Source organism: Pocillopora verrucosa, chromosome 7 (genome assembly GCF_036669915.1).
Source record: "Pocillopora verrucosa isolate sample1 chromosome 7, ASM3666991v2, whole genome shotgun sequence".
In the NCBI taxonomy this organism is placed as follows: domain Eukaryota; kingdom Metazoa; phylum Cnidaria; class Anthozoa; order Scleractinia; family Pocilloporidae; genus Pocillopora; species Pocillopora verrucosa.
This window is the reverse complement of record NC_089318.1, coordinates 4,119,284-4,140,532: the sequence shown is the minus strand read 5'-3', so window position 1 is coordinate 4,140,532 and position 21,249 is coordinate 4,119,284. Positions and strand designations below refer to the sequence as shown.

The 21,249-nt window shown below is 39.3% G+C and overlaps 3 protein-coding genes across 3 annotated transcripts; 1 reads left to right on the top strand and 2 right to left on the bottom strand.

The window, feature by feature from the left end:
- The first annotated feature begins 1,617 nt into the window (after window positions 1-1,617).
- Window positions 1,618-6,786, top strand: LOC131789089 (doublesex and mab-3 related transcription factor 3, truncated-like). The gene is made up of 2 exons (XM_059106164.2): window positions 1,618-2,075; window positions 5,453-6,786. Exons 1-2 carry the CDS (start codon window positions 1,703-1,705, stop codon window positions 6,253-6,255), a joined length of 1,176 nt encoding a protein of 391 aa, XP_058962147.2. The 5' UTR covers window positions 1,618-1,702; the 3' UTR covers window positions 6,256-6,786.
- A 95-nt stretch (window positions 6,787-6,881) lies between these two features.
- LOC131789088 (uncharacterized) lies at window positions 6,882-14,173 on the bottom strand. The gene is made up of 7 exons (XM_059106163.2): window positions 13,983-14,173; window positions 11,152-11,562; window positions 10,571-10,612; window positions 9,993-10,260; window positions 9,338-9,474; window positions 8,176-8,739; window positions 6,882-7,481 (listed from the first exon to the last, which is right to left on the bottom strand). The coding sequence occupies exons 1-7, from the start codon at window positions 14,128-14,130 to the stop codon at window positions 7,420-7,422; spliced, it is 1,632 nt and encodes a 543-aa protein (XP_058962146.2). The 5' UTR covers window positions 14,131-14,173; the 3' UTR covers window positions 6,882-7,419.
- A 120-nt stretch (window positions 14,174-14,293) lies between these two features.
- Window positions 14,294-20,814, bottom strand: LOC131789096 (protein AAR2 homolog). The gene is made up of 6 exons (XM_059106172.2): window positions 20,348-20,814; window positions 19,376-19,720; window positions 18,616-18,675; window positions 18,051-18,149; window positions 16,581-16,669; window positions 14,294-15,692 (listed from the first exon to the last, which is right to left on the bottom strand). Exons 1-6 carry the CDS (start codon window positions 20,673-20,675, stop codon window positions 15,543-15,545), a joined length of 1,071 nt encoding a protein of 356 aa, XP_058962155.2. The 5' UTR covers window positions 20,676-20,814; the 3' UTR covers window positions 14,294-15,542.
- Between the last annotated feature and the right edge of the window lie 435 nt (window positions 20,815-21,249).

The window sequence follows — 21,249 nt, the reverse complement described above, 5'->3', positions numbered from 1 at the left end:
GACATTTAAGGCATCTTTTATTATTGCCGAAGATTAAATTTCTATCCCAAGGATTAAGCCTTTCTCTCAAAGGCTCTCAAATTAAGATTAGTAATAGACACAAGATAAAAGACGTAATGAATGCCTCCATTTCGATTCATTTCATCTCAAATAATTCTTAAGGCAATTTTCATATTTGAGTGCCTCGCGTTTTTCTTAGGTTTTCGTTCTGAAGCTTTCTCGGAAGTAATTTGCGTCAAAATTTGATTACAGTAATGAAAGTTTTCATGCAACATACACATGTTATGCTTTCTTCTCCTTTTTTTATGGTTATTGATCCAATGATGAATAGATGTCGCGACAAATTTTAAGGAATTTCTAACAATCGTGACCGATGGTAAGTTTCTCTTCTTTCTCAACCATTAGTGCCATTCTTTACCTAAAGGTGAAAATTCCGTCGACTTTTGTCGAAACCGTCCTTCGCAGACAAATTCAAATGTTGCCTACCTAATTTTGCTCGGAGCTTAATTACAAGGAAATTAAACAAAGGTACAATTATTTGTTTAAACGAAGAAGAGAAAGTTTCATCACCAATGCGACTGGACGAAATTTTTCCCGAAGGTTAAGTCAAGTGAACACGGAAAGTGACTCTCATCAAGTTTTAACCAAAATGAAATTTTTTTTCTCAGTAGACGGCTTTCTTGGAGTTAAGTTTCCACCAGACACTCATGTATATTCAGCAGTCTCGTTCTATTATCGAGTAACGTAATATGTCGGTAGCTAGGATTGAAGAATAATGGGAGGCAGTTACGCATTATGCGACAGATCAACGACCCATCGACAGTTGTTTCTTAACTTCTATCTTTAAAATTTTCCGACGAAAGTTGTCTCGTGTAATCACTCCTCGTCATCCGTGGATTACTTTCCGACATTTAGCAATGCTAAAACGTATTTGCGTTTCGTGCACGAATGACAGTGCTTTCATTCTATTCACAATGCTCTGAGCCTTGAATTCCATAGAGAAATGACAAATTCAATTCCGCCATTGTATCCGCAGACAATTAGATACTCGGTATCCAGTTTCTGGGGCATTCATGAAACCACTGAATAATTCATTGTTTGGCAATTAGAAGGGAAAACAATGCACAAACTATGTGGTCTTATTGTGTGTTCATTTCGGGTTGGGCAATAACACAAATGTAACACTGTAGCCAAATTACATCACTCGACGACCTTTCAGAATTATATATACATTCGCTCGTTTCACCTTGAAAGGTTCGTGGCGCTGAGTTGCCAGGATACGCTGCAGTGCGTGTTTAGGGGGAGGGATTTTTTACAAAGCTCTTATTGACTAAAGGTCTGAAACACTCAAACGCTCCATTTATTGCGTAGATATGTGAAACTGGGTTGCCATATTAACTCATAACAAATTCCTCTGAGAGTTTTCAACTAATTCGACTGTCTTGTGTAAGTGGACGGCCGCTGTTGTTTACACGACTTAGTAAGATCTGACAGGACACACAGAAACTCTTTTGACACCGGACCAATCATGACGCTCGTATACAAAGGCTCTTGAAATTCTTGAATGTAAAAAAATAACTTGAACAAAAGCTTGCCGTCAGTCAACTTTGTCGCGTCAAGAGGTACCACACTCAGAGTCGAGTGCACATCGCGACAACCGCTTATCGATTTCAAGAGATTTTCAAGTGTGTCTGGAAAAGATATGGCAGACACCTCCTTCGCGATCCAACAGTCCATGTCTGAGAGGAAGCCCCCTCGCATGCCTAAGTGCGCCCGTTGTCGCATCCACGGTATGGTGTCATGGTTAAAAGGGCACAAGCGATATTGTAGGTGGAGAGATTGCAACTGTGCTCAATGCACACTGATCGCAGAGAGGCAGCGTGTCATGGCGGCGCAAGTGGCGCTTAGAAGACAGCAGACACAGGAGGAGACCATGCGGGTACAGATAGCTAAGAAAGCACAGGCGTACGTACCTCCCCTTGTCAGCCCTGAACCGCAGTTTAACCACGGTGTCGCAAGAACTCACTCAGAAGAGGCACAGCCCGTGTACTCGTACCACCGCGCTGACAGTCAAGGTAAGTGAACCATAACACCGTATTTCAAACGTCTTACTTCATCATTGTTCATTATTTTTTCCTCAAGAAAATGCAATTTCGATTCGCGCGCCTTTAAATATCTGTAATTTACAAGCGACTTTCCGGTCGTTTGTAAAAATCCTTCGTCGACGGGTACAATTTATAACATGTAGCAAATTGATGTATGTTTGTAGTTCCTTAACTTGTCAATTACACGCCTCCATCGCAAACAGTAAAGCGTTTCATCTCGGGAAACTTAAGCGTTCAGTTTAGATAAGGTTTATCGCGCCTTTTATCAAATTGTGACAAGGTTCTCTTTTTTGATATCGCGCCAAGTGGAACTGACGCGAAAAGCTACGCTCAATTTCCTTGGACTGCCCTTGCATTTTAATGTTGATGGCGGAGCTTAAATATGCGAGATATGGTCAACAGAGCATCTAATTAGCTCTTGTTCCTCTCTTTTGTAAATCAGTGCACTTTGTTCGCTATTGTGTCTCACAACTGATGAAACACAGCAAAAGTTCTATCCGGAACATGTCTGAGGATCGAAATGAAGTTTCATCTGTCGATCGGCGCTTCTTTTGCGAACTGTCTAAAGAAAAAACCGAAACCACCAGAATTTAAAGTCTGTCAGGTTTTATACCTGCTATTGTGTCTGTCCCAAACTGGAACAAAACAGTTTTCTTGTGGCGATAAAAGCCGATTACAAAGGGTTCGCATCAATAAATTTTTTTAGCATTTTCAAGCATAGGTTTCTTGCGCAAAACCTTCGCGCGTGAAGTTTTTAGTCTTCCTTGATCGCTGGCGAAAAATCTTTTTTATTAGACTGTCTCTATTTTCTTTTACGTCTACGAAAATTGTTTGTTCACTTGATAAGTGCTATTAGTTAAGCGTTCCTTTCAAATTGACGAGCTGGAAATTGTACCCTTTAAAAGCTTTTGCTATAAAATTAAATAACTATATAAATGTATAGCCAGATAAAAGCGTAGCCGAAATGATAGAAAAGAAATCGTGTACGCCTGTCATACCGGATACTGACTTGCATAAGTACTACATAACTTACATTAATAATTCGCGACATTTTCGCGCAGAAACACTTCGTAATTGCTAAGCTCTTATCTAGAAACAAATGAACAGTGAGATCGATATTAGAAAGTTGTTTTTTCTCTCGTCAAAGCCAGATTCTACAAAGAAATGTTTCCGTCGCCTAGCTACCAAGCCACTGGACAATTTGTGCTTTTTCGAAGTTCTTGTGAACATGCGTTCAGGCGCTTCAATACATTACGTGGGATAGATATTGTTTTCTTCGTTAGAGACAGTCGGTTTATAATTGTCTAACTCTTCAGAAAATGGGTAGACATATCATAAAAAATGACCGTATTTGCATTCAGGAGAAAAAGCGAAGCCTGGAATACGATTTCCTTACTTAATACCCCCTAGTCAACAGAATATTCATTACAAAAAATTGCGTCAATTGGTTGAAATTTTTCTTTTTATGTGACAAGTGTAAATAATGTTGTCTCTCTTTCTTTCGTGCTTTTACGGGATTGCAATCCTTGTTCACTGATGCCATTAAAATATTATAAATTACACATCTTCCTGTTAGATATTCTCAGTTTATCGACTTTGATATTTAAGTTGCTTCGCTAAAACTAACCCTTGTTAAGTCAATAACAAGGCACGTAACCGCACAAGAGGCAACGAGGCCGCTTCCCTCGGTCGGTTTCCCTCGCTGATCTAACAATGCCAAGATCTCTTAAATTTGTGCTAAGATTCGAATAGAAAGTACATCATCAAAACATTTCGTACTGGAAACACTAATTTAATAAAAGTCATGTTCTGGGAGAGAAGATAATCTGAAATGGCCACAACCTTTTAGATGAATGATACATATTTGCACCTTTAGAATTCATCATCAATTTTCGGCTGAATCACCACTGGCGCACTTTGAAACTTTACAAGATCACCACATAGATGATGGCTGTATGGGTGCTGATATAAATGACTTCTTTACCTTAGAATCAGGTGGTTTTACTCTTAAGCCATCTTTAGGAAAGTGTCCATTGAAGTAAGTTAGACAAAGAAGTTCGTTCAAACTCGGCTATATTTTACATCACTGTTCGCCAGCGATCTAATGATTTTCTCGATTCCCGGCAAACGTAAAGCCTTCGCATATAGATTCTTTTACTCTCGATTTTTTGTTTGCTTTATTTGGCTAACAAGACAAAGAACAAGAATGCTTGAATAATATTGAATCAAAAATGTATTTGATTTGATAAGTAACCCTCAAGTGAACGAGCGAATAATCATTTTATGCTCTGACATGGTTATTTTTTAATCCACAACGAACCATCATCTCATCTGTTTAAGAGGCTTCCAGACGAAAATTTATTAAGAATATACAAAAAAAATTCCTTGCTTTTACATTTTGGGATGGATTTGATTTTAAGTAAAATAGATCTATCTCCGGAACAGCTTTAACTTTCCACAGAAACTCAAGGAGCAACCGATGAGAAATTCTAATGGAACACTCGAAATGGTATTCATTTTCAAATCGAAAAAAGAAAATTAATGTCTCATACGAATTACAGAAATAATTTAAAAAAGCTCTTAATGGTCTGCAGTTTTTCCAAAGATCGGTAGTAACCAGCACGAATAGCAAAATATGACGAATGTTATGAAAGTTTCAAGAGACAGAATGTTTGACGAGTGGACTGACAGCTTTCACTTCCCAGCAAGTAATTCAAATACGTTGAATTACTTAATTCAACGTATTTGAAGTGTTGTTTAAAACATTTCTGAAATACATATACAGCATAACTATAAGTTGTTTATCCCCCTTTGTGGCATTCATCAAATTTAACATAAATGCTGCGTGCATTTGCCTTGCAAAAGAAATTTCTGTAATTTCTGGTCGTAATTCAAGACTCGTTGCGAACTGAGTAGAAATTTATGATGAATTTATTAGATAATAATTGAATTGCCAGACTAAGAAAGCTGGATATGTTATAGAGTACGTTGTCGATGGATAACCTTTACGTAGGACTTACGTCATCAGGGAGTTCATTTTTTTTTCTGCCAACCTCCCACAGAAAGCACCATATGTTTAAGCAATAGACTCCAATTTCTTTCGGTTTACCGACGTAATAACCCACTTGTGATGCTGAGAGAACACGAGAAAACTTTGTAAATATATCACGAGCTAGAGGCGAGTGTTTTTTTCCTATTTTGCCGCGGGTTATATATTTTTTGCCCTTTTTTGTTCTCCACGTGGAGTTTCAGACCCTTAGCACTTTATGGTTACGTTATTAAATTTACGAAGCCCGTACTTGTTAAACTACCAATTTAAGCGTGTGTGTCTTCGTTCCTTTGTCTAGAGCTGGAAAAGGAAGAGATTAAAAAAACCCCGCTAACCTCTCAATCAAAATCTGTTGAGTCCTATGAGGTTAAAATCAAGGAGGAACCAGTGAGTCCGGAAGATTTTGAGAAAGATCACGGCTCAGATGCTGAAGAGAACCACAAGAGATCTTCCATTGATGAAGATAAAGAACCTGATTTCGAGCGACGAAAAGTACCCCGCCTCTCCCCCCACAGGAAAGAAACGGAAGCATTTAAATTTTCTTTAGAACTTCTCCAGCGGATTTTTCCTGATCAAAGTAGAGCCATTCTAGAGCTCATCCTTGGGGCTTGTGAAGAAGACCTGGTCAAAGCTATAGAGTCTCTTCTACCGGAGAACAATCAAAGACCATTTAGCCTGCCTCTTCCTCTTAGAAGCTACGGTTCTGCTTCCTTTATCCCTTGCGACGGCAATCAGGCTAAGTCAGCGTTCTCTCCCATCGCCAAGTCTCCGTCGTATATGTTTCCAGGAGCTCTTGCTGCGCAAGCGCAGTCGTTGAAGAGTCCAAACGACAAAAGCCCCAATACACCTAGCGCATTTCAGCCCGTTCATTCCACGTGCAGCCCACCTGAACGTAGCCCGTCAATGGCAGATAGGTTCCAGTTTCCCGTCGTTGCGGGGTATTTTTTTAACAGGCCTGGCACGTCGGCTCTTCTCTCGCTTAACCCCGCACAGCAGAGGAATGGGGCATCTCAGCCGGGAACAAGATTTTGTAGGCATTGTGGGCACCCGAGCAAAATTGGAGACAAGTTTTGCAGTGACTGCGGCAAGTCGTTGGAGTGAACTTAATAACGATTGTTAGCCTAAATAATTTGAACTGCTGAACAGAATTTTACATTACCTTTTCTCATCTAGAACACTGGAAAATTAATCTAGGTGGTTCAGGAGTGCAGTGTACTGATGGCCGCTAAAGAAATGTGTGTCGTGAAGAAAGAAGTGGAGTTAGAATTTAATGTGTGTATTTAGTAAATCGTGATCGATTCGCTACCCCTTGGTAAAGGGGTAACTGGGCATGCGCTTGCTTGTGCATCATTCGACCTCAACCCCAGGGTTCCTCTCTCTCTCTCTCTCTCATCAGGAAGGAGAGGAATCCTAGACACGATGATGGGTATGATAAGGAATTTTTTAATGTATTCGATAAAATTTGCATGAGAGAATGCCCTAAGATTAACTTGTTTATTTCATCTACAATATGATTTTAAGGGCAGCCGTAACTGTGAAGCATTTTGGAATGGAAAGAGATGGTTTTCTTGCCATCTCTGCAAAAATTTAAATGTCGGTTTTTATGGTACATTTATTGGACTCCTGAGTTATTTATAGTGCGTTTGTTTGCTTGTGCAAATATCTGAGGTTTGAAAATTACAGTTATTTTTAGTAAAATAATCATCTCAACTGAGGCAACACAAAGCTATTGTTTTGGGAACATAGTAACTTTTATTTCCAACTTAGATTTTTCGGACTAACTGCGCACAAAATCTAGCCAAAATAACAACTGATGCATTCGAAACGTGCGAACTTTTAAAACGAAAAAATATCGCAACATCTATTACAATATCAATCACAAGATTCTCTTTTTTTTTCAATGGACATACGATAATGAACTATCACTTTCTCGACACATTCCGCATGGAGTTATTTTTTCTTTTGATCAGCTTTTTTTCTTTTCCTTTTTTTTTTTTGGTGATGCGGACATTAAAAAAATATGCCTGTGCTGCTTGGAGCGTGCAGGCCCAGTCTCCATCTTATATTCACGTTCGTTGTGCCAGCTCTAGTAATTTGCAAAAGTTCTTCAATGCAGCGTCAATAAATAAATTAAAAAACAAAAATCTACGATGATAATATGAAACTGTGCGTCTAATTTTCAAATAAAAAATCTATTCAATTTACAATTTACTGCTACTACAGCCGCCATATTGATATTGAAAAGTCATTTCGACAACGCACAGGTTATTTGACGCTGTTTTCCTCTTCCTCCTCAAGCTCTCTCCTATTTTGACTCTCAACCATTTCTGAAAATAACAATGAAATAGCAACTGTTAAATTATATATAAAAAAAGAAAACTCCTACCAGACTAAGCCTGCAAGATCAAAGAAACAATTAAACTTAAAAGGCAGAAGGTTGACTCGTAAGGTCCTAAAATAACTGTAGAAACAATCAATTTGGACAACGAGCAGTCGGCGAGAGTCAAAAAAAGCCAGAAAAAATAAAGTATCACAGGACGAAATTGCAAGAATCCGTAAACGGAAACGTGGCAGAAACATGTTAAACCGTTCTGGAAACACGACGGATAACCTGTGTTTCCGTTACCGGTTTCGTGACGTTTTCTCGCGTTTCCGTTGCTGCGTATACAACGGAACCGGACCACTTTTTGTGCATGTTAAACATAACGGAAACATGGAGTTGCATGTTTCCGCCACGTTTCAGAAATACGGAAAAATGTGATTTCGTCCTGTGTATGTGAGCACGCTACACAGAACTCTGGGGGTGGGGTGCATGAAAAGACAGTTCCGAGATGCGCGCTGACATTAATTATTTCCGACCGACTTCACCAACCGAAAAGGACTGCTTGTAGTAATCAACGATCGTTAATCGTTGTGGTTTGTTTGTACTGTTCAATTATGAAAAGAAAAAAGGAAAAAAACCATAAAAAAGACTGTTTCTAGTGATGCATGCCTGTGTTTTAACGTAATCAATCCACCCACCGTCACAGACTTTATCCCTGATTTTTCCCACCCGTTTCTTCAGCGTACTAAATGTGCTAACACTTATGACGTCTTCAGGGGTCGATGCCATTAACAGCAGCTCCTCCAAGTCCACCTCGTCACCAATTGCCACCACCACCACGGTCACTTCCTGTCTTTTCAAGGCCATGGATGTACGCGCAACAGCTAAGGCGTCGTCCGATTTTCCATTACTCATCACCACGAGAATTTTGGGTACTTTTGTTCTCGATCCTCTCTTTTCTGTGAATAGGCCCGTGCGCGCGAGATCCAATGCTAACTCAGTTTTCGTTTCTCCGCCAACGTATTCCATATTGTCAAGCGTTTCTTTGAGAAAGGGTACATTGTTTTTGGCACTGAATTGAAAATCAAAAATCACATCCGCTTGTGAGGAGTAGCGGATGACAGCAACACGTGTGTCGTTGTTTGAGATTGGAAAGTTTCTGACTACGGACCACACAAAGTCTTTAGCTTCCTGGAAGTTACTTTCGCCGACGGATGTCGAGGAATCGACCATAAATGCCAAGTCTGTTTTACCAAGACACACTGAAATAGGAAAAGAAAGTGGTTAGGCTCTATCGGCGAAACCAACCCCTTCCCCTATCCTCCACTCCCGCCTCTTGTTTTGTTTCTTTTGTTTTCTTTCCCAAGTTTCTTTCCGCTGGTCAACAGTTATGTCCCTGGGTGGGGAAGGGTAATGTAAGATGCAAGTTTCTTACCCAGGGACACAAACAATGACCCAGTCAGCTCTCGAACCCAGATTTTTCCAAAACTATAAGACGACTGACAACACTATAGCGTCTTTTATATGAACTAAGATAAAAACTTAAAAGACTAATACTGCGTTTAAGTTTACCGATAAAGTTCCCTGAAGAAAAGTCGTGAAACAAACGTCTCGTCTTTTGAAACTCACGTTCGTACGGAGCCTCATCGAGCGACAGCAAATTTCTTAAAATAAGAACGGCTTTTTTAAAAGAAAGGAGAAACTTTGGCGGTTTAGCCAAAACTTGAAAGAAAACTTTGTTTGTTCGTTTATTGTAAGCGATAAGTTTACGAGTGAGCCTCGACTTGATGTACTAGTCCCCTTCTCTGGGACCAGGAAATCAAACCGAGGCTCAAATGAGGACCATTCACCACCACTTACGTCTTGTTTTGCATATGAAGGGATGTTCCATCACACAGCTCTCGTCACTCCATTTTCCCCAATCAGGATGGGAACGAATAGCTATACAGTCCTCTCTGTGATGTTTAGAGAAATGAGAAGGCTCGCCATGAGCCCATCTACACAAGAAGCAAAAACAAAGTAAGAATTGATGCTAAAAAGATGACTGAATAGGGTGACGACTAGCTTCGAAATGTCCTTCATGGGAACGGCCTAAAGTCGAGGAGTACATCAGTAAACACAATAGCCAGGATACCGGCTAATTGCCGCTCTATCACAAAAATATTTCAAATCAAAAGGACAAAAAAGAACAATTTATTTTCCTCATGTTCTCTCATCTCTTTAGCACCCTACCCTCTCCCCTGTTCGATTTCCTTCCCCATTTAGGCTTCAGTTATTTCTTTTCTGCTCGTGCTACAACTTCTCTTCCCTTCCCGCATTTTAATCTGTCCTTTCCTTTGTCTTCTTCCACCCTTTTCAACCTTCAACTTTCGTACCCCCAATCCTTCTCCATCCCTCCTATCCTTTCCATTTTTCTTTTTGTCCTTTGTTGAGTGACTTTTGATTGAATCATTACAATCATGAATTCCCATTTTTTTTCCTTCTTCGATTTTAATACATCTGTCCCTTTTCTTACCGTTGGAAAGTAACAGGTAGTTTTTTAGCGGACCATTCGTACTCTCCTTCATGTCCAAAATCCGATGCTCCAATCCATAACTTTCGGAAGCCGATTACCTGACGAATTTGTCGGATTCTGTCGGTGACCCATCGGCTTTCTTTCCGAGATCGGATACTTAGCAGATGGCCTTTCTCCATCACCGAGCAGTACTCCTCCGCTTCTGTCCAACTCAGACCGGTCCACGGTAGAGGGAAGAATTTGTAAATGTGATTTCCCCATTCCCAACCTGAAATTCACAAGGCTCTCGTAAATGAGAATTGGTCGGCGTAAAGATAAGATATCTGGAACTATTTATGTCTAAACAAAGGACAAAGAGTGATCTTGCAAAATAGTGGAAATATCATCCCCGCCACTCATCCTCTTCCCTTAGAAAACAGGATACCAGTGTGGCCGGCTAGGTCTCGAGGACAGCAGGAAGACAATTAGATATAATCGAAACCTTAAATTAAACGCAAATCAAATTCAACAAAATGTTTTTAAAACATCATATGTTGTTTCCTGTTAATTTTGTTGTATTTGAATTTCAAGGCCCTTACTGTATCCGAATCTCTTTTTCTCCGTGATTCTTGAAGACGGCTCTGCAAAAAGAGAGGGAATTTCCCATTAACAGAAAGCAAAAAAAAGTCATGTACTAAAATTGGAAGATTTTGAAGGATCCGATTCTCCAGGCATGTCGAGTTTCTTTTTTAAATCACCGTTTGCTACTTAAAAGGTATTAATTGGCCTCGATTAATATTTTGACAACATTTGGTATTCCATGGGTAGCTTATTTTTGCGATGATAATGATAAACTGACCACTCCCCCCGTGGGGCTGGTAGCCAGGTGAGGTGAGGGGCTTGAACCCGAGACACCAGATTACAAGTCCAGCGCCCTAACCACTCACCACATTGCGATGACATCTTTATGAATCTAGGTTATGGCACTGAATGCCAGCGTTGTAGAATTTCTTTAACAGCGTGGAACCGAGACCTTACGTGGCCTGATACGAAACCCTCTGACCACTGAAAATTGCGTTACACGACCCCACCCAAGGCCCCTTGGTTTTTTTTTTTTCAACTACTGTCACCTAACCCATCCCACATCGTATGTCAAAGGGCTATCACCACTGTAACTTACGCTTTGACTTGCAGATATAACCGTGCGCCTTAAAGCAGTCCTCAACGTACCATCTTGAGCTTTCACCTTCAAACTCAAGAGAGACACAGTAGGCGTAATGTACATCCAGGGGTCTCCATGGCTGTCCGGGCGCCCAGGGAACAACATTATACCGTAGAGGTTCCCCGTCGAGGAAATCCCATACATCATTAATTCTCTGGTCGTTCCCTCCGATCCAAAGCCTGACTTTTGTCTGCGAATCTCGTACGGCGTTTTTTATCACACCATTTACCCATTCTATCTCTCTGTTAGATACAAGGCTTGTCAAATGGCCGTTTTCACGCGTCTTACAAAGCGTTTCCGCTTCGTACCAAGTTCGAGTGTCATCCTCAGGAAATACAAACTTGTAAAAGTAGTTGTTGTGTTCGAAGACTATTCAGAGAAACAAAACACGCTTTGATTAGAAAAGGAGCAATTACAATCTAGTCCTATCCAAACTAGGCCAGATGAATTTAAACACAGCACATGTACCCCAACAACACGGCAAAAATTTTGCCACCACTGTAACAAACGGATAAATGTTTATCCCCCCCTATTCAACGAACAAAAGTGGGTGCTGGTCGTTGCTCAGCAACAAACGGGTATTTTAAAACAGCGACTCCCGGTGAAAAAAACAAGTGTCTGTGTTTTTTCCGGGAAAAAAAAATTGGGGGCTTAATTTCCGATTTTTTTCCGATTCGTATTCTAATTGAGACAACAATTTTTTATTTGCTCGAAAGCGCATCGATAGGTTTATGGTTATCACACGATAGGCCCCGCCTCGTTGTCCACCCATCCCTCCAGTGCCATTGCGTGACTCAGAGCCACAGCTTACCCAAGCTTCACATGATATGGGAAGGGTTTGAGTTACAAAGGTGTCACTAACAGGGGTTTGCTCGAGAACTAAACCAGAAAGTTCACTGATAGATCCTTTAGATGGGAGGGAATAAAAAAGAGTGAAAAAGGACGGAAGGTAATCTAATTCATTCTCAAGGTATTGCATTTTGAAGTATTTTAGAAAAAAAAAACCCTTTGAGGTTTTATGCAAGCATCTTCGCAACACAACACCGCGCCTTGGCATAGGTCAAGGTCACGTTTGTTTTGTGTGAAGAGCTTATTAAAAGCCTTTTTTTTTAGGAAAGGTCATATTAAGAAACATTAAACCACCGATAATTCTCAAAAAACACTGGGAAACTTTTGTCAGGTTCTTGTCAAGAAAGCATTTACGTAAAACGCATGCTGTTAATAGTCTAACCTTAAGTGGTTTTCCCGATGTTCCTGTTTTCAATTACTTGAGACGAAATTTGTCATCACTCTTTCATTGAGCGTTACTAGGACCCTGATAGCTTTATTTATTGTTCCGCAGAATCTAATCCGACGGCGCTAATCGCCCGTAATCAGAGAAAATCTGTGGTAACATGATCTAACATCAGGATCACGCGTGTAGATCAGAGCAGAAGTAATGACGAAAATTGAATCGAAATAAAATCCCAGCTTTTAACTCTCCTACTGGGCTATTGCGAAACTTGTCCGAAGTCGGGTCTTTCCATGCAACTTCTGCTTTATCCCACATTGATAGAGGAGGGGATTATATTGTGGTGCGAGCTTTGTAGCCCCACCCACTGCGTCAGAATACTGAACGAAAGGCAGGAGGAAATTCGTCAAAAGTTTGGACAGGCTGTGTCAAAATCATCACTCTGTTGAAGATATACCTTTCCATTTTGTTATTGTGTTCAAGACATAATATTTTAACAAACTCACAAACTCTCAGTCTAGGCTGTTTAAATGCGGCACAGTCTCGTAGACGACAAAGGAATGGACTGTTAAAATCATAGCATATTTAAAGCTAACATACTGCGCGAATCCGTAACGAGGGTATATGAGGTTCTTATCATCAGCACGAGTGTAACTGAGCGAATCGGTGACACATCTGTAGTCTCTTAATTCACACTCTTACGTTAAACAAATCGATCATCACTCTTGTTCTAGGTTTTGTAGGGGGATAGTGGCACGCAAAGATCACTTGACGATGTTAAGGAAAACCACGAATTGCGATTTTCGTGCGCGACCGCGAAGGAGGTGGAACATGACGACACTGCTTCTCTGGTAGACGAGCCAGGCAGAATATAAATCTTAGCGAAAGGTTGAATACGTTTTTTTTTCCAGAATTTATACGCGGCTATGTTTCTGTTTAATGTACATGGTGACCGGGAAAACAAAAATACTAATTTGGGGTTTATTAAATCCATTAGCCTGCATTTTTGCCGCTGTTTATGATAAAATACTTCGCAGTTAACCAGGTTCTTGATAGAGTATCTGTAAATGATACTACTGTAATTGACATACTTGTGTTTTACGGCAACTTCCAGATTTTTCTCCTAATGGAAGAATTACTTCATCGTAGCTTTATGCTCTCTGCTAGAGGTATTTAAAGGCAAGTATTCGTGGTGTTTTGATAATAAATTCCTGAGCTCTAAGCTTCAACTTCGGAGTCTTGTTACAACTCTAATGATTAAATCTAAATGCTATCATTTCGCCATGATTTTACGAGGAATCTTGGATTGAATGCACGGTATAAACACCTTTTATGACGGAATTAGAAACGTTTGCCGTAAATGAGTGATTGATAGACAACTGATTATCCTGGATCATACAAACAGCAGCCATGAAAAGAATTCACAATTGAATCCAATGGAAGACAAAAACAGTTATCGTTATCTTGACAGGATCGCAAAAGTAGAATGAAAGATGAACACGGTCACTCCGAGTACCTCGCATAAGAAAACAATGAAATATTTAAAGCATAAACATACCGTATCCGGGGGAACTTCGAATAGAACCAGGGAACAGTGAAAATAGACACAAAATCACCACTACAGCGCTGCGATGAGGACACGACATTTTGCCGATGTATCTCCCTTGTTCAACATTCACTTGGTGTGCCAAACTGTGGGAAGTCATTCATAATCGTGACAGGGACGAGGGTCAGCCGCCACCCCCTGTGGTTAGGGTGTCAGATTTCATTCAATAGTTCCGACACAAATTTTTCATTGATTTACCATGACGCTTTGTGTTGGAACTCAGCTTCGGTTGTGATTGCGGATCAGGGAAGATTGGAAGAAGGGGTTTAGGGAGGTTGAGGAAAGGAACTCTCGTATAAGGACTGAGACATGTCAGTGTAACATGGAAATTTACGGAGCTAATATGGGTCACGCTTTGAAGATAGACGGTTTTCCCCCCTCGGGGGAGGGGAAGGCCAGGGCGGTTGAAAGAAGGAGATAGGTCTGATGTGAGGCAGGCGGACAGAGGGGGAGTTTAAATCCCATGTGAAATGTACCGGGCTCGATCGCTATTTCGAGCAAAATAGTAACATTTATTTTAAAATATTGCATGTGATAGATTAAGGGAAGGGTTAAGGATTTCCGGCTTATGGGAAAAATAAGCACGGAAGGCTTACCCAAGCCGGCATCGTAAGTGAACTGAATAAGAAGCAAAAACACGCCGTCCAGTCGAACGTGGAGCTTTTTTTTACTGAGAGTTTCACTATACTGTAGAGTACTGGGTCTGGAATTTCATGGTACACGATGACTTTTGCGGTAAAAAGAAAAAAAAAATAGTTTGTCTCATTTACTAATTCCTTTCTTCATCGCGGTTTTGAATCTATCATAGTTTAAGATGAGAAAAGGAAATTAAAGAATCCTATTCGCAGAAAAAGCAGACATACTTCTTTTAGGGCATGTGCCGTTTAAGTGGGCTGTTGAAAGTTTCATTACTTTGAATAAACACCGCTTCACAGTTAAACACTTAAATCAGAGGTATAAATTTTGACTGATATTGCCAGTAAGAGCACGGCCAGAATTTTATGATGATGGCGTTCAGATTTGTGTTAAAAAAATATCACGAGTAATATCCATAAAAACAGTAGCCATGTCGCAGACACTCATTGAAGTGGGAGAGATTTTTTTTATCCAGAGCACGGCAGCCAGCCAGGCACGCAGGGAAAATTGAACAGGTAGCGCTTTGTTGTCTAGTATATTTGCCATCGTGAATACCTCTAGAGCAAATCTACAGCTCGCTGGCTGCAGGTGTGCGCGCTAGGCAATGCAGGTTTGTTATAGCAAGCACTACGGTAGTACAATTGAGATGATTCCCTTCCTCAACGCACACACCTTATGCCGTCCCAATCGCTATTCCTGGAAAACCAGCAAACCCTCTAGTTTTTAACATAAACAAGGGAATGACTTTGTGACCTTTTGATGGTTTTCCTGACGGCCCAACAAAGAAAAAAAAAGTTTACATTCACTGCTGATGACAAATTTTTCACCAGTGTAATCCAGCTCCGAACTGATTTCAGTACAAGCGGTGTTTACACATCATGTTTCAACCACAACTGGTGCAAACTCCTCCGGCTCGCTCTCAAAATCCCAGTTGAATCGTTTGGTTAGATGAAGCCGAAATCGCCGCGCCTTGTCCACTAACTTTTTATCCGCAGTCGTCGAACTCTCCATGTTGGAGAAAAACACCTGAACGATTAATAAAGCAAAGAATGAGGAAAAAGCGAATGGAGAATAAAATAGGGTAAAGCGGGGGAAATGTTGACCAGGCGATAAACAACAGCATACACGACATCGAGTTAGGATAATTACTATACAAACAAAGAAATACAGAACAAAACAATCACGTAAGTAACAGGACTAAAGGATTAGGAAGATTTTCGGCTAAGCTCAAAGATGCCTAATACGATCTAATACAAGATAATTTCAGGGATAATAAGTGTCGTTTTACATCTTAATTTCGGAAATCTAAATCTCCATAGAGCGTTTCATAAAAGTATAAAAAAAATTGACCTAAACAGAAACACCCTGTGGAAGCGTTTTAAAGGGTAAAGCGTGAAAATGAAGCTGCGGGAGGCTCGGGACGGAAACAGTTTCTCGAGGCCTCAGCCTCATCGATTTTTAAGTTCCGCTGGGTGTCTAGTTTTGGTAATGACTTCTCTTCATAAATTTCTTTAAATGAACATCACCTCTCCACCATCTCGATTATCCTTTTATGATGTTAGGGATAGGAAGTATCTTAAACTTATGTACCTTAATGTAATTAACTATTAGATATACTTTTAGTGGGGTAATAACGTTCAGTTACCGGTTAAATTTTTTTCATTATTAAAACCTTTAAAATTCTTGTTGTGACGCGTTATTCGATTGAATTGGAAGGGTTAGGTTCTAAAGCTAGCTGAATGTTCTTTTTGTTCCATTTCAAGATTACAACACTAATTTCATCCTGCAGTTTACTAAAGCTGTATTCAGCTGACACTGGTGATAGTGCCAAGGCTATCTGTTTCAAACAGGTTCTCCTGTTAGCAATTACGTCTCTCTACAAAGGAAATAATATTTATCCTCACAGGCCATTACCTGCAATGTTGTGGTAAGGAAATTGTTGGTTGACACAATGTCCACAAAGAAATCTTTTGGAATTTCTTGCACTTGAAAATGCAACACACCTAAGCGAAACAAGGCAGAGTAGTAACTTAATAAAGAACAAAAGAAAAAAATTAAAAACTTGTATACAAAGAAAAGAAGGAATATAAAAATCAACATCACTGCACTTATGTGATGTGGCTATAATGTTCAACTGATGGGTTGTAGGGAATAAAACTCTCAGTGGCTTTTTATGCAACATCAACTTCTCCTTCAGTTTCACAAGGGAATACAGGATTGTTTGAAAGGAGAATTCAGTAATTGATCAGGAGTCATATTAGGCTTTGTAACAAGTACCCCTCATACAAAGCAGTCTAATGCATCAATACAGTAGCAATGACAGAGGGTCTTTTCTTTTCCCAGTCCTGCATATCTCCACCTTCTCCCCAAATAGGAAAAAAGTCTTAAGTTACAAAAATTAGGAGACTGTTTTGGATTAACATCATCTTGTCGACATGCAGTAGTTGACAAGATGGTTGGTATAGCTAATAAAAAAATACTCTTTTCCTTTTGCCCACACTCTTTACCCCACACTCCAGATGAGACAAAGAAAAATCTTTTCTGTTTCATTACCAAGCTGAGATTTACAACCTTTTCATTTACACATATGATGCTTTCAACACGGCTGATCCTAATGGTACACAGGATGCATGTCACAATTGAACCTTGTATTGGCCCACCTCACCAAAGAGTCTCTGTGATTCAGTTGTAGAGCATAGGAGCTGGGAATCCCTGGGTTTCAGGTTTTATTCCCAAAAGGAATTTAGGATTTTTCCTTGTCAGCCATCTTTTAACAGACAAAAACTCTCGAATATTTTTTTCTCATAGAAGATATCCTGTGCCAGTATCTTATCACTTTAACCCTTTAACTTCCATGAGCGACTGAGACAGAATGACTTTCCTTACAATATCAATACAAGATCAACCAGATAAGTGAAGAGAATAAAGAAAAATATCAATTTGGGGATGATTGGCTGATCCAATACTATATTCTCTGAACTAATATTATAAGAATTGTATGGTTGACAGTAAGGAGAATTACAAATTTGAACTGGGAGTTAAAAGATTAAGTCTCTTTTAAACCCTTCAACTCCCATGAGTGACCAAGAAAGAATTTCTCCTTACAGTATAAAGCAGACAATTGATGAGATTAGAGAAAAATACCAACTAGGGATTAATAACCGATTTAATTTAACAAATTTGCCAGAATAACTTCCTAAGAAGTGGATGGCAGACAGTAAGGAGAATCACTGATGAGATCTTAGAAGTAGAAGGATGAAATCCACCAATTTTACCATTTAACTCCATCATACACAAGTTAGTCACTCTTTCCCAAATTATAAATAGATTTCAAATTGATTGGTATGTGCTTTGAAAAACTCAGTGATAAAACAGACTACTTACCTATCAGGGCATCAAATATCTCACTGTTAGTTGACAAAGCTTCATCACAACTACACAGCAGATTGAGAAGTCTTTTCCAGTGTTCAAATGCATCATACACTGCCAAAAATGCAAATTTTTAGCTAATTATCCATTCCAGTGAGGTACCAGTAGTTTTTTTCCTCCAAAACAAAGTCTAATTCACAGCTATGTTTTATCTCTCTCTGGCTTATATTCACTGCTGTTTTTATACTTTATTGAGACTTAATATTCAGGAGTTTGAAAGTCAGATTTAACAACTCAAAATATCAAGAAATAGCTCCCTTAAAACGAGATTTATTTGTGGCTGAGGTCAAACAGGTTGTCTGTTTACAGAATGTTTCATAAAAACAACAACAACTTTATCTATACCCAACAGTTACACATAAACTACAACAATTATAAACTACATAGAGAGTATAGTTGCCCTTAATAACCATGCAGGAAGTGACAAAGGTAAGGCAACCACACTCTTGAAAAAACAGCTTTCAACTGCACCATAATATTTACATTAATGAACATAAATAAATAAACGCAAAATATCTACCTTGGCCAACAAGGAAACACACAAAGGCAAACTGAAGTTCACCAACAATTTCCTTTCTGTCTTGGATGATAAAGAAAAGAAAAAGAAGCAATGAAAAAGGAAACAAGAAAGATACAATTCAGATAAAACCACAATCAGGTCCTATCCCTTGAATCAAATGTTTAAGTCATGAGAATGAAGGAAATGATCAGTGACTAACGAATTTCTGGATGGTTTTACAAATTCTCCTTGTTAGAACCTAGGAAATGTGTAGAGAACAGTATGGAGAATATGCATTATGATGTTGGGTGTAAAGAGTTAATGTTGATTCAGGGGTGATACTTTGTAAGGGTATCACAGTAGATGCTTATTACTTTTAGAAATCAAAATGTTGAGGCAATCTGCAAACTTTCAGATCAAAAATTGGCTGAATGAAGCTGTCATGTATCTTTCCATAGTTTGATCAAAACAAGCTCAGAAAATAAATTCAAGATTCACTTTTAATCCTTTAACTCCCATGAGTGACCAAGGCAGAATTTCTCCTTACAATATCAATACAATATCAACCAGATAAGTCATGAGAATAAAGAAAAATATAAATTTGGGGATAATTAGTTGATCCAATACTAAATTCTCTGAACTAACATTATAAGAATTGTATAGTTGACAGTAAGGAGAATTAAAAATTTGACCCTGGAGTTACAGGATTAAGAGGAGGAGAGCATAATTTTTAACAGTAATAACTTCTTAAATGAGTTACAGGTCCCACAAAAATACTTACCTTTCATGCCACTGATCATGTTACCAAGAACATAACTATTGTCCATGTTATGTTTGCTAATTTCTGCTGGAGAGGCACCCTCTGGGAACTTCTGTTTGGGAATCTCTGAAAATCTTATCACAGAATCTGGATCATGCGCAAATGAAGAAATGGTGTCCTCACACATTGAAGGCTTTGCTCTTGTATGCGGTGGCTGTTGGGGAAGCTCAGTTGCTGAAGAAATCTTTTTGCATACAGGTTGAAGTCTATCTAGTAAATCTTTAGTTATATGGCTGGTCAAGGAGACCCATTTCTTCAAGTGTTCATAAGGATAGGGACCAAGAAAAGAATCCAAATCTTGTAAACCTATACATGTCAAAAAATAAAATCGCAAACTGTGTTAAAAATATTGTGAGCACCATGACTGCTAGTGATTCACACAATTCTCTGTTTTAAACTTTCAGCACTCTATAGTATCAGTCTACATGTTTGCTGTGCAGATGCATTTTATATGCTCAGACACATGGTTATCAGACACACATATACAATTTTCATGCGTGTTCAAACTCTACCAATTAGCACACTACATTCACAGTGAAAAGTAAAGTCTGTACTCAAGCCAAGCTCATTCTGGTGTCTATGGCAAGAAGCCACTAGGAATATATTTACTCTCCCCTGGATGAGATGCCAGTCCATTGCAAGGTTACCCTAAATCATTTCATTGGACTTCCCTGATAATCTGCCAGTAACCATTTATACCCCTTAGTAGACAGAGGCGCTGTGAAGGTTCTTATTAGTAATTCTCCTTACTGTCTGCTATACAATTCTTATGATGTTGGTACTGAAGGTTTGGTATTGGATCAATTAAAACAAGTATATTTTTCTTTATTCTCATTACTTGTCTGAGTGATAAATTTATCTTGTAAGAAGAAATCCTATCTTGGTCACTCATGGGTTAAAAAATATCAGCATGAAAATGTAAAAATACAATACCTTGCCTATATCTTGTTAATTCTTCTTCATTACAAACCACTTGAATCACATCCTCACTGCTCGGATCCCATTTCATAACAAAGATATCTTGACACTTTGTGAATAGAAATAGGCCCGCTCTCGCAGCGCTTTCTCCTCCACCAGCTACTGCGCTGTAGTGTATAAAATGAAGCCCGGGTGGTACCATTTTTACTCCTTTAAATCGTGGACCAACGTTCCAAGAAAAGTAATCAATGCCGAATTCGGTGCCTTCGGGAACGTCCAAAACTATCAGGGTCGCGCCTTCCTTGTGGAGGCGATTCGCAACTTCAGGATCCATTTGAGCCATTTAAAATGGCCTCTCCATGTAAGCAAACATCAAATAAGTAATCTTAAATATTTCTACGGGAGTAAAAACTGAACAGTAGGCAAGTCTCCCTAAAACAAACTGTTCAGCTCCAGAAACGCTATCATTACGTCCGCCATGTTGACCGAGGACAGGCATGAAAACTAGAGACCAGACTGCTGAACGGGTGGATAGGCCTGTGGATAACCCTGTCATGTGACCCCTTAACTTTACAAAAAAACAAAAACATGTTACCTGACCTGTTATATAATACGATTTTACGATCACTTATCACGATATTTATTAGTCTCTATGCAACCAAATTTCTTTTGGGAAAAAAATTTATTGAATGGCGAGTTCAATTTTCTGCAATTATTTGGCTTTTGTGTGGGAGGGAAAACAGGAACTGAGACATGCAATAGCTTGCACTTATCAAATGATGTTTTAAGTCAAAATTTGTTGAAATAAATGGGACAAATACGATTGAGGGTACTTAGCTTGTGGAAAAATGGAAACAGATAACTACTAGTTTGAAATTGGAATTTTTGGGCTGCTATGGACAGTTGTAGGGTTGTGT